This window comes from Haliaeetus albicilla, chromosome 27, assembly GCF_947461875.1.
Source record: "Haliaeetus albicilla chromosome 27, bHalAlb1.1, whole genome shotgun sequence".
In the NCBI taxonomy this organism is placed as follows: Eukaryota; Metazoa; Chordata; class Aves; order Accipitriformes; family Accipitridae; genus Haliaeetus; species Haliaeetus albicilla.
The window spans coordinates 14,114,107-14,132,814 of record NC_091509.1 but is presented as its reverse complement, the minus strand read 5'-3'; the positions used below and the strand labels follow the sequence as shown (position 1 = coordinate 14,132,814).

Genomic DNA, 18,708 nt, shown 5'->3' with positions numbered 1-18,708 from the left:
ACCGAAATGGCAGTGGCTCAGAATGGAGCACTGGGCCCTTCTCTCTGTTCTCAGCAGTCTTGCCTGTTCCTTGGCTTTGTCTTGGCGTTCCTCCGGAGAAGATGTGTTTGTTTTTCATTTATTTGTATTCTCTATTGCACATTGTAAGTTGTAAACAGGAAAATTTTCCAGATTGTCAAAATAGGTTACGAAGCAGTGCTAAAAAGGAGGGATGTAGAGAAATCTTACATCAGTGGATGCTTATTAAAAATTGGCTGTCTTGTTGAAAGGCAGGTTTCAGTTCAGCCGGGTTTGATACAGGAATGAGCAACTGACTTCCAGGCTGGTTTATGCCAGAAATCAGACTAGACACTGGTTATCGCCCTATTCAGTGGTAGTATCCTGACCTAGACACCATCTTTTGTCATCCCTCTTTGCTATCCCAGCTTTAGCAAGTAGTAATAAGTGTGGGAAAAGTTAGGACAAATTTAGCGATTGCCAGTGGTTTTGACCCTGCAAAAGGTATTTCTTCTCACTGGAGCCGAGTCCTACACCTCTGTGCGTGGTCAGAGTTGCTTGTACAAGGACGTGTGTACGCGCTTGTGATTAAGCGAGGCTGCTTTCTGTCTGCCAGGCAGCAGGGCAGGGAATTGTAGCTGGAAATAGGAATTGTGCCTTTAATCAGGGAGCAAGGCTGTGAATGAGTGCTCTGGAGGGTGAAACACTTCCCTAACTCTGAGCAGGAGCCCAGCACGTTTGAAAAGAGGATGGTGCAGCATTGTTGCATAATAATGGGCTGGATTTGAGGAGTTTGGATCATTCCTGTGGCCTTACGCAGGCAGACATACTGTATTGCAGGTGTAAATTGTGACTGTGAAAGAGGCCACAACTTTGGCATATGCATCCCTTTAGATTTACAATTTATGCGTATTTACCATTTTGTGAAGTATACTGGGGACAGCAAATGGTACATCTTCTGCATAAAATTAAAAGTAACTGAAAACCTGTTATATGCTCTATATAGCTCTGATCAGAGGGGGGAAAATTACTACAGATTTGTGGTTGACAAGCTTCAGAAAAGGTTCAACAGAGTGTGAAAATTGACATTTAGCAAATAGCAATTCAGCCTTCATTTTTTTGTGAAGCTGCTTGAAATAAACTGCAGGTTTTAAACAAAATGTTTGGTCAGTTGTTATATTGGCTGTTGCTTGTCTCATTACTGCAGTTAATTAAAAGGGGGGACAAAAAGTCAAAGCCAGAGTCAATAGGTTTGTTAATAAAGATTTAATTCGTTGGAATCATTATAAATTGACTGTACAATGAATGGATATGCCACAGGAGTATGAGAGTCTGAAGGTCTATAAGTGGGTTTTCAGAAATAGCCATCAGGTTGTAGCCAATTTGTCATGCTAAATAAGCTCTTCAAATCCACTTAGGCAAGTGTGTACATGTTTCCAAAGGGTATCACCACCAAGTACATGATGCATACAGACACACCCTTTTTTCCAGCAGGTTTTTTATTCTACCATTTTGAATCCTTTTTAGTTTTGTTATCTCTATATTTCTCATTGTAAGTGTCTTACTATTAAGTCCAATCTTTTTGGAAGGAATGGAATAAATCATTGAAGAAGAGAAAAAATAAATCATCACTGCAGAAAGCACTGTAGGCTGAACCGGTGTGCTATCCACATGAGATTTTAATCTCCCTGACCCTTTTCCTTTATGTCTGACCAAACAGCAGGTAAAAATCCCATGACAGATAAGACTTCAAAAAGAACTTAAAAATGGAAATCTAGATCAACTTTCCTTCTCTCCGTAAAGCAGTTCTGATGTAGAAGACTGCATGCAAACTACTGATGATGACGACTGCACTATTTGCATAGCCCTGCACCCCTGCCAGTAGTAATCCTCTCATTTGAGTACTTTAGGTTATCACAAGAAAGTGATTTCTCTGTCAGTGATGACATGCTGGTCTGCTCATCAGGATTATTTAACACCCTGAAAAACAGAAGATTAAGATAAAAATTTTGTATGGTGCAGTCATCTTCCAAAGTGGAGTGGAATAGCAAGCCATGAAAGTAGTAGAGAGTTGGCCCAAACTGATCCGGTGGTCAACCACTGACCGCACATGAAAGTCACCCCAAAGTAGAGCACTGTATAACGTCTATGTTAACAAATATTTTATGGGTTAATGTAGCAAGTTTTAGCTGACTCAAGTACCATCTTTCCATCAGGTTTTATAATTTTAGGCCAACTCAGGTGACTTTTGTCCTTCTGCCACCATCCAGCAGCCAGTATAAACTTCAGGAGAAAGCCCATTTAAGCCTGATCTGTTACCACCAGACTACAGTATAGCTGACCCTCTCCCCACTCCAGTGGCTCAGGGTTGCTATGAAATTTGGTGGCCCCCCCAGACCTACTTTGTGATGTGTTCATCTCCTCCGTGTTCCTGATGGCAGCACTTTGTTAGGCATTAGGTAGCAAGCGGTGTCAGTGGCCCCGTTGAAGAGCTGCAACGCTTTGTTTCTATTTCTTTTTCTCCTCCCTGGCTTGGTGACAGAATGTCAAGATAATACCCAATCTTAGCTGCCTCTTCTGTAATTCTGGTTGAAAGGATTTCTTCCAATTTATGCCTTTTAATTAGAAGCTTTCAACCTGTAATTAGAAACTTACACCAGCCCAACCTTTGTTTCTGAAAAATGCATTTGTGGTTTAGGCAATTATGGTAACATAAAAAGTAATTATTTTTCTCCACTTGTGAAATGAGTGCGCTCATTAATGCACCCAACAGGCGGAGGATTTTATTTTGTTTCGATTTGTTCTATTTTATTGCAATAAGTTACGTAACGAGGTATAACAGACAAGCAAAAAAAAGGTTGTTTAGGTAGTAGATCGGGCATATTTAACTACCGAGTCTGTTACTTTGCTTCGCTGGGAGCGCAGCGAAGCTGTGGTCAGCGGGAGCAGAGGCATGGCCTTGCTGGAGCTCCAAGCTCTCTGGTTAGCACACACAGCCACAAAGGAATTTCCAGACCATTACTTGACCAGTTTTGACCCAGACTATGTAACTTGTGACGAGAGACATTTGGTGGTCAGGTTTTTGTAATAAAAACAATTACAGGCTCTTAAGTTCCAGCTAGTGGCATCAATAGCAGCACTATGGCTTAGTTAGAGCTCAGCCTGCTCGATGATAATGTCATTTACTGTCCCACTTCTGCTCATGCCAGGAGAGGGAACATCTGTCCTTTGCTTTTCCTCCAGCCAAAGCTGACTCTCTGCTCCTGTATTTTATAGTGTCTCCTATGGCTGGTTCCTGGCAGAGATGATGTTAACATACAGGGCTATACTCTATGGGCTGAATCTTCTCAGTCCCACCTACAATTGCTATGGTTTTATTAATCGTGCCCGTGCTCCCAGCTGATAACATCTCTGCCAAGAGGTGCACTGTGGCACTACGCCTGCTCAGGATGCGGCCCCCGGCCACTCAGCATCTTTTTCTGGCCACAGCCAGGCGCTGTTACGTGGAGGTTTCCCACCACATGGCACAGTAATGACTCTGGGTGTTCCAGCTTATCAATTAAGGCTGAAAGATTGAGCACCGCAGGACGGAGGTAATCCTGCAGACAGCTCTCCGCTTGGGTCTGTCAGGCACAGTAGGGAATCAGAGCAAGACCAATCTGCTCACAACCCACCGGGTGAGGACAGTGAAGTTGCAGTCATCTCTACACTTAAAATAGGAATAATTCATTTTGCATCCCTGAATCCCTTCCCTGGCCACTTAAACACATCATCTTCTTAAACCACATCTGTATTTACCACACATCATTTTCTACTATCTCCCAATTTCTATGATAATTTCCTTCCTTGATTTATAAGCAACAGAATTTTTTAATTATCCAGATGATTTTAATTTTCCCAGCCATACCTCCACTTCATTAAACATTAATCTCGTACTTTTTTCTTTGACAATTTCTATCCTTCACAACTTCTCCAGTTCTTAATGAAACTAGATCTCAATAGTATTACACAGTACATTTTTCTCCCTAGATTAATTTGATATCTTCTGTTTGATCTCTGGTTTTGTCTTCTAAATACTATATTTGGCTTCTTGTAAACCATTCCAGAAATTACTTTAAAAGTCCAAAAAAACCCCCAAACCCTAAAACATTTAGGACAACTTTGCATAATTACATCTCCTTCAGCAATTCCCATGCTGTAGGCAATCACAAAGAATTTACAATTGTATTTTGATTCGTCCATGTTTTTCTAGTGCTCTGAATAAGCCTCAGCTAGTGCAAAGCGTACTGAAAGACTATAACGGGGGATTTGCAGCGTGCTGGGAGGAACTGCATGCTCGAACTTTTCCTTTTGCTGAGGAATGACATTTTTTTCGGAGGAAAATGAAAGCTGGTTCTCACTTGCTTAGTGCTGTAAGCCAGAACCGTACCTACAAACTCCTCTGGTTCCTCATTTGTCTAGACCCACTCAAATCTTCTTTGAATATTAGCTGAGCATCTTCCTAATGCTGGCTTTGACCTGCTTTGCAATGGTTTCAAACCGCTCCTGTTACTCAATTAGCCCTCCTCCCAGAGTTGTAGTCTCTGAAGAGACATTAAGATATTCCCATTATATGGTCAGGAGAGTGTTGTTTCAGCATGGACTCTGTTTAGAAGAAGTTCACTAAACACAGTACCTGTACCTCAAACTAGGTGAAATATATATAAACTGGTTCATTTGGCACTAAGCTGAAGTTAGCAAAGCCAGCAGCAGATTTATTACACTTCTTGTGATTAAGCACTTCTTTTTGTATTGCAGCTGTAAGAGCTCTATTTTTAAAAAAAAAAAAAAAAAAAGAGAAAAAGAAAGTTGTAAAATGAGATTTAAGGCATTAGCATGAGATTGAATTAGCAGAGCTGAAGCAGGGAGAAATGGTCAGGACTTGATCGATGCAGCGCACCAGGAGGGGAGGATGGAGCAAGCACACAGGTACCCACAAACACACGCACACCCACCCGTTCCTTCATCCATCAGGGACTGCAGCACTTGCAGAGTCCAGGCAGGACTATTCGTGCAGCATGTTCACTAGGTTCCCCATCCAAGGAAATATTAAAGCTTATGAACAATGTTAAGCACAAGGGTAATTCATATTATTTTCTCATCTCATTTTTCTCTTTCTCTTGCCTCAGCTTTGTACAAAATCTCTTTAGCATCTGTGTTGCCCAAATACAGAGAAGCAAAGTTGTTGCACCCCTGGCCATTTGAACCAGACTTATCTCGAACTCAATTAGAAAACTGTAATTTCCAATAAAGCATCATTAGACCTCTGCTCTTGTCAAGTCTCTGACAGATTTAACTGGATTTTCCTTAGGAATTAACCATGGTTTGTGGATGATAGCTGAAAGAATTTTCATTCATTGTCCGCTTGATCATATTAGGAATTACATGAGGCTTTGGACCACCAGCCATAAAAATCTGTTTCAGAGTATGGCTGCACTGGAATTGTCACTTATTAGATTTGCAGCATAAACAGTCGAAACCGTATAGTGACACACGCTCTCAAACTAAACAGTATTTACAGCACTAGGCAGGATTTACAATTGGATGACATGATAATAATATATCCTTGTTTACTTCTGTAATTAATGTTCCTAAAGAAAATACCCTGGAAACCTTCCATAAGCATGATTCATTTCTGTTGATTGTGACTGTAATCAGATGTCCCTATTCAAACAGTAATTGGTGTGCTTCATTAAAATGTAATTGAAAACAAGATTTATGTCAATGCTAGGCAATAAATAACAGGGATACATATTTTCTTATTAGTGATGATCTCTTCTGTAAGCTCTCAGAGTACTTGCTGCTTTTGCACTGTGCCATGTATGTCATATTTTGTCAAAATCATGATATCTTGGAAACAGACATTGTGCATTTTCACCTTTTGATTTTGACCTCTCACTCTGAAGTACCGAGGCCAGCTCCCTTTTTTTCCTCTTCTCTGTTTTACATTAGGCTTCCTGTTGTTGCCATACTTTAGCTTATTTTGTTCTCATGAAATGGCAGTACTTCCCAGTAGGAAGGAAATCTAGTGACGAAGGGTGGAGCTCAGGGCAGAGCCTTTTGCTCTTTGGGAGATGACAAGACATTGCTTGAACTTAAGATAAGTTGAGGTTTTCACCAGGTGAGTCCAGAACCAACCCATTGGTCCTTCTTCCAAACTTTTTCTGTTCCAATACAAGCAAAGATAAGACAAATGAAGAAAAAAGGTTTAAAAGCATTCTAGAAATAGAAATTAAGCATGGTTTCTTTGCAATTCTGTAAAAGCTAATTAACTTCCAGTTAATAGGGAGAAAAATATTGTGTTTTCTTCTATGAATAGATGTATATAAGAGAACACACAAATAATGGAGTCAGAAAGATAAGTCTCTGTGAATGGGTGATCCCATTGATTTCATTGAAACAAGGGAGTTAAAACTGAAAACAAATTTCAACCTGAGATGCTGGTTCATTACCAGCAAATTGATGGAGCTCTACGTTTACTTGCTAGCATAATTTACCAATTGTATGAGATGTAAGCAGGCACAGTGGTAACATTGGCTAATTTTATGCTCAACGTGAAATCTTATAGCTGGTCAGATGGATACCATAAGAAATAATTAAAGTCATTAGAAATAATGGGCTACAGCTGCAGTAATACATGCTATATTCTCAGTCCAGAGGTTTCTAAGCAAAATTAAATTAACTCATGTTACCACACTGTTGCATCATATGCTCCTCACCTCCTGAGAGTAAACTTCTCATTCCATTTCCATGCTGCAAGCAAAGTTTGTGCCCCACACAGAAAAATCCCACTGGGGATGAGAAAATCTGAAGCTTGAGGCCATTCCTTCTAGTAATAAAAATTTAAAAGTGGCAGCAATAGGTCCCCAGCTCACGTTAACTCCTTTCACATGTTGAGGATCATCCCTCTGCTTCATGGCTGCAGCCTTTGGTACCAGCCATGAATTGCAAGTCCTGTTTGCATCAATGCTGGACCCAGGCAAATATTTTTCCCCCCTGAACTATATGCATTAAACTTTATTTTTTTAAGGAAATTATGTCCACTTTATTGGAAGCACGTCAGCAGCCCCTAGCTGCTGGTGGTACTGCCTTCGCATCTATAATATCCTCTCTTCTCCCCAAATTCAAAAGGCTGTTCATAATAGTAAGGAAAACGACACATTATCCTGGAAAGGGTGAGGAGAGGGACATGAAGGAAATAATCATCCATGGTACTGGAGTGATTAATGTGACTGTTTATGATGAAGGAAATGAAAACTAGAAATCTGGGTAAGTAATGATCTTTCCAAGAGAATGACTTTCACTGAAACCACAATACAAACTCATATGCTGCCCTCCTTTAAATTATTGCTGAAGTTTTCAAAGCAAAGCAGGGATGGCACTGAAAATTTTGCTCCCTCGTTGATTCCCAGGAGCACAGAATTTCCATCGGTAGCAGGAGAGGGGTTCACTGCGAGATGCAGACATGCCGTCACCTGTCTTTAAAATGTGAGATGCTTCGGTGATAGGTTTGAGTAAAAGGGCTTAAGAGGCACATTTAGCACTGTCCATTAAGCATGGTGAGCTGGAGAAAGGCTTCCCCTGCATACATCATCTTGCGCATTGATATGCAGGCTGAGTGTGCTCAGTGGGAGGAACAAGACTTAACAGTATTTTTGATGAAGGTAAGAGCCTAATATTGCAGCTTTGGAAAGATCAGTTATCCATCTGCCAGCCATCTATCTTTGGCTACGGTACTTACCTGGCCTCCGTTATTACAGTATGTAACCACTTCACAACCACTAATATATTTATCTTTTCATCCTCCCTGTGGAGTTGGGAAGTGCTATTACCTCTGTTGCAGAACTAAGAACTGAGATTAAGGGTCAGATTTGTTATGGCGTTTAGGTGCTCAATGGGATTTTCAAAAGTACCTAACACCCGTTGTAATGAGTGGAACCTGGGTACTTTGATAGTTCTGAAAATCCTGTTACGTGTGTCCTTTCTTTTAAAATTTGGGACTTACATAACACCCTGGGATCCATAGGAGAGGTTCCCATGTTGTGGGTCATCACCCAGACAGGAGACTGTCTCTTCATCCACCTATAGGAGACTGTAGGTGGGACAGGAGCAATTTTATGGCTATAGCTTATCTCGGTCCTGAATTCAGCAAGCTTTAACTCCGCTTGCCCAGCTCTGTGAGAGAGGTCAGAATCCGGTCCTGGAAATATTGGAACAAAAATAAGCAGCACCCATGGTCAATAAAAAGGGCTTATGTGCCAATTGCTGGGATGGAAAATTCAAGAGCAGGAGCAAATAATGAAACAATCTATATTCATGCAGCCACCTTTCCAGCCTACTGCTGTAAGTACGGGCTTACACCTAACCGGGAGATGTGAATCCTGCTGAAAGCTCCAGAGTATCACACTGGAAAACAAATGTTGATTTTGAACAAATTATCTGTTCTTTGCTAAATCATTTTCTTTTGTTATTAGTCTCCAAATTGGTTCTGCTCTGGAAGACAGAATTAGGTTTAAAAGCAGAGTGTCTCTTAAACACTTGCTTCAAATGAAAGTATTCAGTAAACATTACTCAAACCCCCTAGAGCATAAACTCCTCAACTGCTCTCTCTGGCTTTGCATAGATTTTTCAGCTCCTGGTTTAAAGACAGGTGTCTCAGGGATTCATTCAGGATATCAGAAAATAATCAAATTAAATCCCTTACAATCATATGACCCTCAAATGCCAAGGAAAATGTTATTAAGACCTTTCTGTCCTCATTTACAGTAGCATAAATTGGGACAAAAGTCCCATGCGAACAGATAGAGTTACACCAATATCGAACATGTAGGAGAGAGAAACGTCAGACTCCAAACCCACCGGCACAAGTACAAAACCATGTGGGCTGCAAGCCCAAGTTTCTCATCATTGGAAGAGCTGCACTTTGCTGTTATAGTATTTGCACTCATTTCCATAGTTTTAAGGTTCTTAAAAAAACCCCTGGGCTTCAAAATGATATTTTTAACATTAAAGGAATGGGGTTTGGTTAATTCAGCATGTCAGCAAGATTGCAGCTGTCTGAGCTAGTGATTTAGGATGACAGAGTGGGGGTCAGCTCAGCTAACTTTAAAAAACACGTGGTGCTGCGGGGAGCGGGGTGGGTTACGGAGCAGCAGCAAAGCCCCGGCGTTGTGTGCTTGTCCCACCTTATGCCATGGACTACTGGGAGGTGGTGGAGAGGGTCCTCTGTGCCTCCATGAGGCAAGAAGCTTTGCAGGGATTAGGATGTGTCTAATTGCATGGGTTTTCATCACTGTTTGTAAGATGCTGTTATCCTGCCTGTGGTTTTTCATTGGGTGGAGGAGGGAGAACAACTCAGTCACTTTGTTAGATAGGAGAACAGAATAAAACTTTGGGACAATGGTATCTGATAGACTCCCAGGTACCTGGTAGCTTGTTCAAAGCATCCATTTAACTTGGTTTGATGTTACGGGGACCTGTGTGCACAGGGGAAGGTATGCAAGGAGAAGGTCCCTCTTGATCTCCCCCACCATGGGAAGACATTCACTGATTTCCCAGCTCTCCACCCTTTCCAGCAAAGCACTGGTGTGGGACTGGGAGGCTGCTCAGGTACAGGGCAGGAATTGAGAGCTGCTGCTGCTGCAAATGAGTGCATTTGCACTCTGGTGTCTGAACACTGTTTTGTACTTACAAGATTTATTTCTCAGTGGGCAGAAGAGCTACAAGATTAACAGATGAACAAATATACTGAGACAGCCAAGACATCAAAGAAACTGAAGAGTCACTAAGATGCTGGAGAGCCGAAGAGTCACCTGGCCATGGTTCTTAGGAATTATTTTATCCTGAGATTAGCTCAGCCATCTTGGGGTTTGGACACATCCTCTGGTGAATTTAGCCACAGTGACTTAAGACATTACTGGCCCTCAGCTCTCTGCTTCTCCTCTGGAGGAGCCTGCCTCTTGACTGGAGGCAGCGGGAAGGTATATGTGCCTGCATCCCAGCCACCGCAGCTCAGATCCTGGGGGCTTAGTGCAAGCAGACTGTCCTTCATTTTTCGGGGTAGATACCAGCTTGTGAGCTGCACCGCCAAGGATGAGAGCGTACTGTAACCCTGGGCAGAAATCTCCAGGGAGAATGTGGGGCACACAGCGTGTTAAGCCACCGTAATGAAAGCCACCAGAGCGCATGTGCCAGAGCCCTAGAGCTGTGTGCTGTGGTTATTTTTACCATAAAGAAATTCTAAAAGATATTGGAAAGGCAGTTATTGCGATTGGAAGGTCAGAGGAAATCATATGCCAGGTAGCACTTTTAATGTCAATCATTCTTTGCAAGCTTTTTCTCCTCCATGCAATCTGCAATTCAATCAGGGGGGGAAAAAGTGAGTAGCACTAGTCTTAACCTTAGGTTTCTTGTACAGGAACCAGCCACGGGGTGATACCAGTGGAGGGATCAGAAGAAGGTTTATGTAAGATGTAGCTTCCCTGCAGAGAGCAAACAAAAAGCAGCTCAGAAAGATTGTGCAGAGGCTGCTAACCATGAGACCATGCTCATTCCTCGGGCTGTGTATGCCTCAGTTCTTCCCTGAAATGTAGATTTAGTTGAGTCAGCTAGGAAATTATGGATGAGTTCAGGGTCTTGAGGGAAAGGTATTCGAAAAGCAGCAATATGAAGACACCAACAAGAGGGAAGGTCGTAACTTGAAAAGTGCCACACAGAGCGAACCTTGCCTTTGCTTTATTGAACTGTTGGCTGCAATAAATACAGCTGAATTCCCTCGGTCTCCTGTAATGTTGTCTCAGTACCAGCAGGAGTCCATTTAAGAACACACTTACTTGCACAAATGATTACATATGAAGAGCAGAGAAACAGCTAAAGTGCCACTGCAGTAATGCAAGCAAATCCTAAAAGCTGCCCAAGTAAGCTTGGTGGTTGTGTGCTGCCCTGTGCTTCGGTTTTGTTAGTGCTGCCCGCCCAAAGCAGTCTAAGCAGAGGGCTTTCTGTTCCAGTCTGCCTGCCTGCTTCACCTGGGGAGGTCATAGTCTAGATTTTGTGACGGTACAGTAAATAAATGGTGATAAAATCAACTAAGAGGATATTCCCAAAGAGGGAGAATTGGGTTTTATTATCATTTTCAATACAGAAAGTAATAAGAGCCTGTATTATAAAGAAGAGAAGAGACAAGTATAATAAAAGAACTATGAATGGATAATCAGCAAGGAAGACTGAACCTTGCACTTCTACATCTTACAGCATTAACCCTAATTGCCTGAACTAAAAGGTTTGGCTGTGTTAGTGCTATAACAGGGTTGTCAGATCCCTGTGTGGTGTATCCATGGTTAGGAGGGGTTGAAGCACTGCAGAGGGGGGCATGGCTGTGAGCAGTGGGATGTGAGCGTAGGACTGGAGGCCGGGAATTTGGGGGTCTTCAGCCTGGTTGTTTTCATCGGTATCCTTATGTCCCTAAACCCTTCCAGACCTCACATTATAGAGAGTCAGGAGAACTAATTTGTTCCTACTTGCAAAGTGGTTTGAGGAAGAAAAGTGCTTGCACTCTCTGTGTAGGTATACTGCTTTGCTAATATCCCCCATTAGCACTGATTAGGTAGAAATCTGAACTTGCATATGAGCAAGCTGATCATGGGGGAAACTTTACTGCACCTTGCATCTTGACCCAGCATAGCAAAGTTGATACGAAATCTTAGTAGATTGGATTTGTGATGTGTTATTCTTCCCACTGACCAAACCAGGCGTGGATCTGAACATCAGTAGGTCCTAAGGTGCCGTGCAATGGGCAGTCAGGCCGTGCAAGACGACAGCCTGAGACCGAGCGTGCACATTCAATGCACCGTGCTCTGTAACTCCCCTTTCTGTTACAGACTGGAGTCGCCTACGCGCGCGCTGGTGATGGAGGCTCCAAAAGGCATCGAGATCAACGCCGAGGCCGGCAGCTTGAAAGCCACGTGCAGGACAGAGCTCAGGCTGGAGTCCAAAGACGGAGAGGTAAGCGAAGGGCATCAAGCGCGGCAGCAAAAACAAACCAAGCCACAGATCTCCTGCAGATTTGTAACCTTCTGAGTCACCGAGATGCTGCATTTGAAAGACTGGTGTGAAAGCACTGGTGCAGCAGGCCTTCCTAGCTTAGTTTCTGCTAGCAGTGATTGAACATATCATATGCAAACGAGACTCACTCTGTGGCAAAGGCTGGCTGATTCATTATTTTTAAAGTGCTTGGATAATAGCATCTGTTGTTCAAGCAGATTTATGTGGCTGTAAAATACCCAGTGCTCCTAAATTCTTTGTTTCCTTGTCACTTTAAAACAAGATTTACTTGGCCAACATAATTAAATCTTTTATCATACATTTTACTATAAGAAGAGCTTAATTCATTGGCATTGATCTGAAAAGCTTTTGTAGCTGACGTTTTCATTTTGGAAAGAAAGGGAACATTAGAAGACACAGGTTGTTGCCCTAGGGAAACTTCCAAAGGGGGAGAGAGAATAACTAAAACTGGTAACACAGAACAAAAGTAAAATAGGTGTTGAGTTAAACCTCTTGTGGTGTCTCAAAAATACGTGGGCACATGGTCCTCATCCCCTCCTCCTGGCACAATGATGGAAGACACCAAAGGACGTGACTGAGGAGCTCCTGCTGGGGAACCCACCGAGAGCCTTGGCAGGGGGAGCTTCCCATTGAACGCAAACCTCCCAGCAATAGGGCCCCAACACAAGCTAATGTTTTCCTGTCTTAGTGTCAGGTGTAATAAATAGAATGGGATTTTTATTGCAATTCCTGTTATTTCTAAACATTTGCATTTTAAGACATTCCGAACCCAGACCACAGGTGTTAACAAAAAAACTCTCAAAAATAGAAAAAAACCCCTACCTAAAATACTACAATTTAAATCCAAGGCATTTCACTACTGCAAGCAGTTGCCTTAATGTTTTTAACACTAAGTTGCTTTTAAAATGCATATATTGACCTGTCTCTGGAGAACAGATTGTTGGATACTAAAACTGGAGACTCTTACTGTAATTGCAAGATAAGAGCAAATACTGTCAGTCGCCCTGTAATATTCTGGTGTGCAGGTTATCTTACTGTGCTCTTCTCAGTGATGTTAGAGCACTCCCCTGTAGCTGCCATGTGTCTAAGAGCTGCCACATGTTCACTTTTATGTTCTGTTTTATAAGGAGAAATTCAGGTCTGTTACAGCATTTCAGTTATTTTTAATATACATAAAAGTGTTACACATATACATAAAATATACATAAAAGTCAGTGCTGTGAGCCTGCAAGCATAACTGGCAGTGGGATCACAGTGCCAGAAGTCCCAGTGGAGGAGCGGAGTCGTTGTGTGGACGTGAACCATACACGCTCCCCACCTAGCAGTGGGGTGCCTCTGGTTGGGTTAACTATGAGCTATGAGCCACAAAGACACGGTGGGTAGATTAGCAGAAACAAACTGGAGGTCTTGGGTGGCTCATGATAAAGGCAGATAATATGCTCCCCCAGATTTGTATCTGACCTTCCCATCCTAATACCTACCCAGTTTGTGTATCAGCTGAGTTGTCCGAAGGAAGCTTCTTTAAACACAAGATCAAAAATAACAGCTCTCCACTAATTCTCTCTCTTTTTCTCTCTTTCCCCACCTCTGACTTCAGATAACGTTGAATTCTGCAAAAATCAAACTACCTAACTTGCCTCAAGGATCTTCCTCTTCTGCAGGGTCCAGGCAAAAAATCTACGAGCTCTGTGTGTGTCCCAATGGGAGGTTATTTCTGTCTCAGGCAGGCACTAGCTCGACCTGCCAGATAAATACAAGCGTCTGCTTTTGAGAAACAATCTGCAGTGGGGCATCGCAGGCAGCACAAAAGCCAGTTCTGGTCTCACAGATTGCAGCTGCCAACTATTTTTATTAGAACACAGAAAGCCTATCAAAGACTTTTTTTGTGTGTGCGCGCGCGTGTGTGTGAATATATATATAAAAATATATATATAAAATATATATATCCTCTGTGTAAAATGATGTTTCAGTACAAGGAATCCCAGGGTGACCCTGTTACATTTGTGTAGCATTTCTTTTTTCCCACACCAAATTTTACTGGTACAATCTGCTGAATTGGATTTGATGCTCCCCTGGTCCCTTCTGTATTAATATAGTCTAATGATCGCCCCTTGGTTCTGATCGTGTTCTCAGGGCATTGGGGTTGCTGGCTGGGCAAGACCCTGGAACCAACGTAGACCCACCAACATACAAAGGGGAGAGAAGCATCTCTGATTATTTTTGCACCATTAAATCAGTGGCATGAAAAAAAAAAAAACCAAACCAACAAAACAGCCAGATGTGCTGTACTGATCACCTAAGAGTGATCCAAGATACCTAAGGTTAAATTAACACTCTTTCATTTTCACCTGACGCATGGCTCCCTGATGGGAGAGATGGATTGCACTTGGCCAGTAGAAAAGTCCAGATCTTCTTGCTGGAATAATCGTGTATTTTTCTGAAGGGGTTTGAGACTTGCCTGTGCATGGGCAAGGATGCCTTGTGCTATTCAGATGTGACACATCAGCTCTAACCCTAGCCTAAAGTCATCTCTGTGCTAACAAAACTGGCATTGCATTTAGTTCTTGGAAGGAAAGAAGTTGTGAAAGTTGGACTAAATAGAAAAATCTTGAACCTCCTTAATTAGCAGGTGTCTTGGATCACCCTACACACTCTCCATTAGCACCTTTAACTTTGAAAAGATTTGGTGTGAAGGTGTGAAGATTTAAGATTTGGACATTGCCTATCAATACCTACAGAAAGAGAGAAAATTACCTATTCTACCCATAGAAACAGGGAAATTCATACAAATTAGGTGTGTAATGTAGATGCTATGCCAGAGTTTTTGTCACCTTTCTTTTCAGGATATACAGTCCAAGGTCACTTAGATTTGGTGGAGACTGCAAATATCAGAGATGCTGACAAAGAAACAGACCTTTTTAAGGATTTATAAAGATTGTAACAAAGCCAGATTACTGGAAAGCAAGGGTTTTGGATGCTAGTTCCTCTAGAATTTGAGCCCCAAAAACTCAGTGGTTGAATCTTCTCATGGTTGCATTTTTCCTTATTTTAAAGTCTAGAGTCATTTACGGGCAGGATAAAACATGAAATCTGATCTGGTAACATTACATCCACTGTTCAAGTTTTTGAAAAATAACAAGAAAAGCCCAGATCATTGAATTCTGACCCATAATTGCATCCACATGCATATAAAAATCCTTGAAAAAAATATACCAATTACAGCAAAAGTATCCAAGTCACAGTAAATCTCACAAGGACAGCAAGGTTTCTAAGCCACTGAGATACTTTTGAAAATATTACCTCATGTGCAAATATGATAGATCTGTGCCCATCCCTAGTGATATCTAAGCAAGGCTGGTATTCTTCAAGCAATCTTCAAGATAAAACGTAGCTGACAGAAATCTTTACAAATAATTTAGCCCATTCCTTTTTTACAGATTTCCACATATTTTCTTGTGGTCTGGAGAGTACCAGGGTTTGGTTTTTTAATTTTTTTTTTAAATGAACAATTCTGGCTTAATCCAAAACTGACTGGACTCAAAGGAAAGATTTCTATGGAGTTTAGATTAGATGTGTTGCTGCCTAACAAAGCAGCACTTCCATAAAATTTATTCCTGAAAGAGGATTGAACGATCTATTTTTATTTCAGTAATGCTTTCCGATTAATTAACGAATTCAAACTATTTGTTAATGAACGATTCCTGTAATTATTATGTCTTGAGTCAACATTTGAATGCAAAGGGTCACCCAGGATAACAATTGTATTGGGACACAGGACTATACCATCTCTGTTCAAAGAGGGGAATTGTGCCTATGCCTTAAGTCAATGCACTCAGCAAGGAGAAGCACATCATATTTATCTTGTTATTAAAACTAGTTTATTTGGGGGGAGGGACAGGAGGGTGTCTTGGGAACTGGTTGTGCAAATTAAAACAGATATTAATGAAATGCATTAAGACTGTAGGGGCACCTAGAGTGATACAGACTTTTTTTTTACCATTTTAAATATAGCAAAATACTGTGTACGTTACCTCTGGGACCACAACTGAAGTCCCATTCATAGTCCTACATTTACTGTAGAATTTTTTTTTCCCTGTTTCATTTAATACCAATCACAAACCTTATAGCAAGCACGGCCCAGCTCATAAACAAATCCCATCTGAGCAGTTGTGAAGACACATGCTGCAGGAGGAGTACCCTGTACAGAAAACGAGTCGCTTTAACTTTTCCGTCCCTGAGAGTATTTATGTTGGTGAGAAAGGCAAGGACTGACCCAGCAGGGATGCTGCATCCATTTCCATGCTCCGCTCCCAAGAGGCCGGTGGCTCAGTCCTCATCCCAGTGCACCCTTTGGCTGCTCTGCTGAGGATTTCCGTCCCAGCAAATTAATTTTGAGTGGCTGGTCTTCTCAGCTGGGGTCTTGGATGAGGTTATCACCTTCTCGTATCACGAAGGCCGTGAAACTGCTTAAGGACATTCAGCGATTTATTTTGGTATGAATTTCCCCGGGGGAGCTGTTAGGGAGCAACCTTACACATCCGTGCCATCCCTGCAGATGCTTCTCCGAGGTGAACAAAGGGTACCCGAATTACGTCTACACAAAGGAATTCTAGTTGCTTCAATGCATTTCACAATCATGTTTCCATCTTAAGCATAAAATTATACGTTGTGTTGAAAGACGAGGAATTGTTGCTAGAAGGATTGAACCCGTATAGAGACTTGTAAATCATTTGAGCCCCACTTGACTTTTAAGACAGCAGTTTAGATGGTGCTGCCTGCGCTTGTGTTGGCCGCATGATTAGTCCCCTGCTGTTCAGTGAGTGGCAAACCAGAGCAAACAGGACTGTGTGTCCGAGATCCTGGGCGGGGAAAAAGAGCATCTTGTTTAAAAAGCAGCATGCAAACACATCCAGCTATCTCGTACTTTGTTGTTGGGGGCTTTTGCGGAGTGACTGACTCACCTGTTGGACAGGACGAACGCAGGAGAGTCCATTTTCCTCCTGCCTTGCCCAGAAACCCCTCACAGTTGCTGTACCTGTACGGGTTGGTTCTCCCTGAGTCCATTTAAATTAGAGCCTCCCTGGCTGGAATTTCACGCGTATGCTCTACCTGCCATCGATAAAATGCTGAAAACGAAGAAGGGTTTGTGTATTTCTTTGTGAATCGGGCCTGCAGTTTAGTTCAATTGAGCATTTGCTATTGGGGGACGTGGCATTTATCTCAAACCAGAGTTTAGTTTTACCTCCCAACGCTAAGGCAAAGCTGGGGTGGATGGTGAATTGATTTCTGCTGAGCTCAGTGGAAGAGACGCCGATGACTTCGTGGCCTGAGCTGGGACAGGAGCTGGACAGGTGACATTTCAGGGCACCGAGGGCAGTGGAAACACTGCCAGCCCTTGGGGTGGCTGCGGGACCGAACCCTGCCTCGGCACCGCGTGCAGGTCTGCATTGCAGCTGCGAGCACTAAAACCCCACTGAGATGCTCATCAAGGGACTCTGATACTAACGTCAGTACACCTTAGGCAACCGTGAATGCTGCAGGATTCATAAATGAGTTTATGTATTGTAACTCTTAACTTTATAGGGCTTCAGGACTTTGTTAAATTTGCTTTAAATGCGACACTTCAGTAAGCAGTCAGGAAAATGACTGTCAGTGCTCACCTGTACGCCAGTACCTTATCCATTTATAGTATATGATCCCTCTGCTGGCATAGGTGAGTTAGGATGTTTTTTCTAAAGCAAAAAGACTTTGCAATTAGCAAAAGCAGAGATCCTGATACTGACTCTACAACTGTATCCGTTCTCCAAGTTTCCTTGTGGGTTTTTGGGGGTTGGGTTTTTTTTTAGTTACACTTTTTGAAGTATGTTACCCAGTAGTCAGTGAAATGGGTAGCTTAAGAGTACAAAGAAATGTTAACACAAAAGGAAGTCATCAGAAGGGGAAGCCGGTAACTATGTATAAGGCCTCTCCTAGGTATATGTTTTTAGAAAACTAAGCATGTGCCAGAGTGATTTGTATTCGGTTATCTCAGTCATGTGCTGTCAAACAGCTGGATTTTAAGAGGGGGGTTTTTTTCTCCTTTAATCATAAATGTCACATTGCACAAACAAAAAAGTTTAAGGCATAAGCCTAAAAATACCATCTGCGATATACGGTATAGCAAAATGATGTCTAAATAAAAAACCCCTCCCTAGAAATTGCTCCAAGGTTAAAGAGAGATTCCTGTAAACTTGTGAAGATGTCGGGTTAGTTCACATCATACCTAGTTTGCAAATACAGATGTTCTTAAAGGAAGTTAGCTTTTGTTGTCATAAGATGCGCGCACACACACCCATATACACACACACACTTACGTACGCTTGCTTACAACGAAAGCCAATTTTCTTTTATCTGTTGTTATGGCTTTAAGTTTCACATTGCAAAAGAGAGTGAGACAAAGACCAAAGACTTAGAGAAATTCATCCCTTCTCTGATTGCCCTCATGCTTGAAATGAGTTAACTTTAATGGTGCTTTTTTGAACTGGGCAGGAAAAATACAGGTTTATCGTAAAGCTGCATTTGAGAGAGTAAAATGGCAGGAAGACTCTCACTTCGTTAGTGGGCAGAAAAGGA

At 42.1% G+C, this 18,708-nt stretch overlaps 1 protein-coding gene across 6 annotated transcripts in view; it reads left to right on the top strand.

Moving 5' to 3' along the window:
- Positions 1 to 14,353, top strand: part of SGCD (sarcoglycan delta) — a 346,958-nt gene extending 332,605 nt beyond the window's left edge. For 5 of the 6 annotated variants that reach the window (XM_069772344.1, XM_069772341.1, XM_069772343.1 and 2 more), the window contains 2 exons: positions 11,913 to 12,036; positions 13,694 to 14,353. In XM_069772344.1, the coding sequence (XP_069628445.1) occupies positions 11,913 to 12,036; positions 13,694 to 13,867 (298 nt within the window). In that variant the 3' untranslated portion in view covers positions 13,868 to 14,353. Of the gene's footprint in view, positions 1 to 11,912; positions 12,037 to 12,654; positions 12,823 to 13,693 lie in introns of those variants that run through there. The other variant, XM_069772340.1, reaches the window with a different exon arrangement.
- Positions 14,354 to 18,708: the final 4,355 nt, after the last annotated feature.